Source organism: Pinus tabuliformis, chromosome 7 (genome assembly GCF_031772625.1).
Source record: "Pinus tabuliformis cultivar Carrire ecotype Pingquan chromosome 7, CPIR1, whole genome shotgun sequence".
In the NCBI taxonomy this organism is placed as follows: domain Eukaryota; kingdom Viridiplantae; phylum Streptophyta; class Pinopsida; order Pinales; family Pinaceae; genus Pinus; species Pinus tabuliformis.
The window spans coordinates 1,732,187,907-1,732,193,906 of NC_142293.1; the positions used below are offsets into that span (position 1 = coordinate 1,732,187,907).

The 6,000-nt window shown below is 38.0% G+C and overlaps 1 protein-coding gene across 4 annotated transcripts in view; it reads right to left on the reverse strand.

Moving 5' to 3' along the window:
• Window positions 1–4,592, reverse strand: part of LOC149255262 (uncharacterized) — a 47,502-nt gene extending 42,910 nt beyond the window's left edge. For 3 of the 4 annotated variants that reach the window (XM_089460417.1, XM_089460419.1, XM_089460418.1), the window contains exon 1: window positions 4,285–4,304. Coding sequence is in view for 1 of the 4 variants with exons in the window: in XM_089460416.1 (XP_089316542.1) it covers window positions 4,285–4,494 (210 nt within the window). In the remaining 3 variants the exon portion in view is untranslated. Of the gene's footprint in view, window positions 1–4,284 lie in introns of all 4 variants that reach the window. The other variant, XM_089460416.1, reaches the window with a different exon arrangement.
• Window positions 4,593–6,000: the final 1,408 nt, after the last annotated feature.

Here is a 6,000-nt window from a genome sequence, read left to right on the forward strand (position 1 = left end):
CTGAACTATTGAATAATAAGAAGAAGATTTGATCAAAGGGTTTTCCCCACATTAGGGTTTTTCCCTGGCATCCGCCAAATCTGGTGTCCTCTTTTCTTGGCTTGTCTTCTGCATATGTTTTTATGTTCTATCTGCGTTTATTGTCAACGTGATTAATTGTTAATGTGATTGCTACTAGAAATTGTTGTAAATTTTTATTGGGTTGCTAAAGAACATTGAAGTAAATTGTGCTAAGCATAGAACATACCATTGTTATCTAAAATTAACATTAGGCAAGCAAAACCCTTCTTTCTCTACTCCAATCAACATTGCTCCATCATTAGAATGGGTTGTGGAGAGACAAGCACTAGCATTTGACAATGAAAACCTTTCTTAAATGGACTTGGACCCACCTTCACATGGAGAGAAATCACAACCTTCAAGGCCAAGGCAATCAAGCCAAAATCCCACTGCAAAGGATGAGGAGGAAGATGAGCAGGATGATAATTTTGAAGATTTTGATGATAACCATTAGTACAAGATTTGTAGTGTTGTAGTACCATGCTTACTTTTGTTGTCTAAAGGTCGATTTGAGCCTATTTCTTGATGCATTTTGGTTCAAACTCTAGAAACGTATTGTTACTAAGTGTTATTTTTGGATATATGCAAGATTACTTGTTATATAAATGAGAAATTTTGCATATTTGTGTGAAAAATGGTTTCGATTGATATGGATGGAACATGGATATATTTGCTTTTCTTTTAAATCTGAATATTTTATCTATTTTTTGGTCAATTGGTTTTTTGTCCGATTTTTTTCTGGTTCTTGGTTATGGGATCGACCGGCTCGGTCTGATAACATTGCTTTTGATAGAGTCAGAGTTAAATCAAAACTATGTTGGTATATAATGATATAATGATGATTTAGTTGTATTATAGAAGGTATGGGTTGTATGACTAGATGATTATTACCATGTTTGATTTGTTAACAACATAAGTCGATTATTCAACAAGTTAAACAAAATTTCAAGTTGGTCTTGTGTGAGAAGCATTGGTCCCCTTATCCAAGTAACTTGATTAGTAGATAAGCTTAGCGAAAATAAAACTCATAATCACCAAGTTTTCCCAGGGCATGTATAGGGGCACAATAGAACTCATAATAAGGACCTTCAAACAATGGGTTTCGTTGCCATGATATAGCATACCAACTTCATAAAAATACTTGACACAAATAAATGGAAACAAAATGGCCTTCATTGTCTATAATGAATTCACTAAAGGACAAGGTTTTCTTGCATACTAGGTTGAATCCCCTATCATGAAAATGTGAAAGGGATTATTCAGCAGGATGGAATTTTCTTGTAATCTCAAAATAGGTTCACCTTAGTTGTTTATCAAAACATCAACATTATCCTCAAAAGTTACCTTCCTTTCTCATGCATCCTAATAAAGAAGATACAAGAATCTATTCTTTCTAAAACTATGTTCCTAATCCTAGGAAAATCTCTTTTCATGGAAAAATTATTGGGGTTTACGTAACAAAAAATAGAAATAAAACTATTCCCTTCTTATTCTTTCATGTTCTATAGGTTTTAATATTCATTGACATAAATTTCCCTGGTGGTACATTTAGGGATGATAACAAAATGTATTGCACAAACATCACAACTTTGGATTGTGAAACTCTGTTTTCCAATTAATTATCTAAGATTGCAATGTCTTGGTTATTTTTTTCAATATAGCATTCTTCGTTGCAAATATTTAACAAGCCAATAAATCATTCATTTACAAGTAGAGCATTTCATCCCCAACCTACTCATAGCACATTGTTCAAACTTCTTTTGCCCCTAACACAACTTTATATATTATACATGTAAAAGACCCTTCCATTGAGTACTATGGATCCACATGGGCTAGTTGGACAATATAATGTCAACATCAAGTGGTCATTAAGGTTATTTTTGTGTGATCATCCAAGTTGTTAGATGTTCACAGTGCAATTTTATTATGTGACCATGATCTCTAGGGTTAGAACTATTGTGTACCACAAATAAATGATACTTACTTCATTGTAAGGCATCATTTGTCATCAACGAGCAATCGTTTCTATTCTATTTCATGAGTTTTCAAACCTAAAGTTACTTCATTGTAAGGCATTATTCATCATTAATGAACAATCACTTCTATTCTATTTCATGGATTTTCAAGTGTAAGGTGTGTGGTACAAATTTTGGGTGGTAAGGCGCCCCTGTTTATATGCTTAGGGCAAGTAGTGTGCAAAAATATCTTTGGAAGCAATGCTTCCCACTATCTCATGTATTTTTTCTTCTTTTTTAACCATATATTGCAATATTCTTCTGAATAATGCCATTAATTTCTAAAAATGTCATGATATTTTAATTCTCATATTATGCTTTTATATCACTTTATATGTGATCTAGACCCTAGAATATAAGAAATCTTCGCCCATTTAAAATAAAATATATAATGTCACTCAGGGCATCATCCCTAAAACTTCTTTAAATGAAGATAAAGATGTTCTAGAGTTGACATACGACCTTATTGATAGACCTCCATATACTACATAGACACTAGATGCATGCCCTAGAGATCTCGCTAGGGAAATATATTGCAATATTCTTCTGAATAGTGACATTAATTTCTAAATATGCCATGATATTTTGATTCTCATATTATGCTTTTGCATCACTTTATATGCAAATCGAACCGTAGAATATAAGAAATCTTCACCCATTTTAAAATGAAATATATAATGTCACTAATGTTATCATCCCTAAAACTTCTTTAAATGAAGATAAAGATGTTTTGGGGTTGACGGACAACCTTATTGTTAGACCATACACAACGTAGACACTAGACGCATGCCCTTGAGATCTCTCTAGGTCGATTTCAAGTGGGTTCTCACAAACTCGAGATAAAGACCAATCACAACATTATGTGGCTGAATGAGACTAGCTAGCTTTTTCACTTATCGGAACTAGAGACAAAGGTGCAACTCTTTCTTCGGAGACCCTTCTACTATGCATTAGAGGTAGATATTACTACCTATTTTGGAAGTCGAGAAGCTCCCTTTCCACTTTCTTTCACTATCTTGAGCAAGGTTACCTTGGTATTTTCATGAGATAAGTGTTTGAACATAGATTTCATCGTCTAAGTGTCCCATCTCCTTTAGAGGATTGTCCATTTCAATCAGAGCAACAAACAATAGGAAAAGACCATGATAATTCAGAGTCCAAATCGATGAGGCATCATGTCTCTTCTTGACCCCCCGATGATCAACCAACCTCTTCAATATTCATAAGGCATTGTTGTTCCATGTCATAGAATGTAAACAACAGACCAGCAAACGACCCAGTTCTAGCTTGGTTCCAAAGTAGGTTACCCCTGCCCAACACATTACTCATCAGATTCAGCTAAATAGGTAAGTTTCTATGCGGAAATTCTTCCAAATGGCCTCGAATGTTAGAAAAGTTGGGCCCCGGCACCCTTGTGCTCCCTCTTGTAGCATAGAGTCAAAACCCTTGGCCCTAGTCACTCCCTAAAGGGTATCATCCACCTGTGCATTGGCCTTTTCAGAGTATTTATGACTCCAATAGCAAGCCCGATTCTCAATCCCCTTACTTGTCCTCGGTCACAAGCTCCTACAAGCCTTGACATCCTCTTTCGCTTAGTTCAGGACGAGATTTTCAGTTTCTAGCATTTTTGTCGTACCTGAACCTTATCTTACACCTCCCTTAGCTAGACATTAGAATCTAGTTTTTAGCTTGTTCTTAGATCTCAATAAAAAAAATTAAGCATTGATTTAGGAGATGATTTTGCACTCCCAGAGGATGTGTCTACACTGAATATACCGTTGTAGTCCTACTGACCTACTTGTGTGGTGATCTATTGGACATTAATAAAATAAATTTATCTTATCTATAATTGAATTTGCCCATGTGTCCTTGGTTTATTTGTGATGCCAACGGAGTCGTACGCTGTCGACCACAGTTCCCTTTTCATAGTGGTCGGCCCCACCTAACTGGCATATCTCAGAAAAGGATGAGCCCTGGTGCAACTCAAAGCTTGGCAATTTTGGTAGAATAATTGCCTAACGCGAAGCGAAGTCCATGTTACTTCGAGCAGTGTTTTTCAAAAGCAGCTTCTAAAAATAATTATGTATTTGAACGTTCTTGAATTGTCTAGTTGATTGTATGCAACATTCTCAAAAACTTATCTACTGCATTGAATTTTCTAATTTTGTTATTAGGGGAAATACCACCATGAAAAAAAACTAAAGCTTACCGCACAGCGAGGGCGAAGAGAGGTGAGAAAAACAGAGGCCAGCCGCGCAGAGGGCCTGAGCTTGTGTTCGAGAACGAGCCTTGAGAAACCCTCGGGTACATTGAAGAGATACTGGGGGCCATTTCCCGGGGCTGAGAACAGTAAAGACGGCCCTACTCCATCTGCTTCTGCTTTGAGGAGTTTCAATTCATACCTGCATTCAGTGGCCATGGCAACATGCAAACTGCCCCTATGGTCCTGAAATCTAACTCTTCTCTGAGTTTGTTTCGCTTTTTCTAAACCCCTAAACCCTAGTTAAATGCATTTTACCTTCTATTTGGGTTTTGTATTTGACGATACCGTGTCTAATTTAGATTATTACATGGATTAATAATACCAAATTGGTTTGATATAAAAGTAATTAGGCCGATAGGCCTTCCTTTGAAAGGGACTTTCGTCGTCCTTTTCATTCTGACACTGACACCTGGCGGAGTGGGGATGTATGCCATGTGAAAGGTTATTTGTTTGCCATATGAGCCTTAGGATGTATGCCATGTGGACGATTATTTGTCTATTATGCGAGCCTCAAGATGTATGCTATATGAACCATTGTTTATCTCCCATGCAAGCCTCAAGATGTATGCCACGTGAACGATTATTTGTCTCCCGTGCAAGCCTCACGATGTATGCCATATGAACGATTGCTTGTGACGCTGACACCTGGCGGACTGGGCATGTATGCCATGTGAAAGGTTATTTGTTTGCCATGTGAGCCTTAGGATGTATGCCATGTGGACAATTATTTGTCTATTATGCGAGCCTCAAGATGTATGTTATATGAACCATTGTTTATCTCCCATGCAAGCCTCAAGATGTATGCCATGTGAACGATTATTTGTCTCCCGTGCAAGCCTCACGATGTATGCCATATGAACGATTGCTTGTGACGCTGACACCTGGCGGACTGGGCATGTATGCCATGTGAAAGGTTATTTGTTTGCAATGTGAGCCTTAGGATGTATGCCATGTGGACGATTATTTGTCTATTATGCGAGCCTCAAGATGTATGCTATATGAACCATTGTTTATCTCCCATGCAAGCCTCAGGATGTATGCCATGTGAATGATTATTTGTCTCCCGTGCAAGCCTCACGATGTATGCCATTTGAACGATTGCTTGTGACGCTGACACCTGGCGGACTGGGCATGTATGCCATGTGAAAGGTTATTTGTTTGCCATGTGAGCCTTAGGATGTATGCCATGTGGACGATTATTTGTCTATTATGCGAGCCTCAAGATGTATGCTATATGAACCATTGTTTATCTCCCATGCAAGCCTCAGGATGTATGCCATGTGAACGATTATTTGTCTCCCGTGCAAGCCTCACGATGTATGCCATATGAACGATTGCTTGTCTGTTATGCAAGTCTCAAGATGTATGAAGGGGCGGAGGTATTCATGGATGCCGCCTCACTCACAGAGCCTTGGCATAGCTGGACGATGCGCCCGCGCCCGACGGAACAAAGAACGCCGCGTTCAACAACAAGTTTCAGTCTGATCTTCAATTTCGGAGACCGTTTCCTGCTCTTCTTCCATATCCGTCCGCTTTCTGCTCTTCATGCTTTTTCCACGCCCTCTGCAATAATGTTTTTGTGCTTTTCCACTTACTGCTGCAATAATGTGTCCAGCTTTTGTTGTGTTATCTGTTTACACCTCCGTTTACTGTTTAGAAATT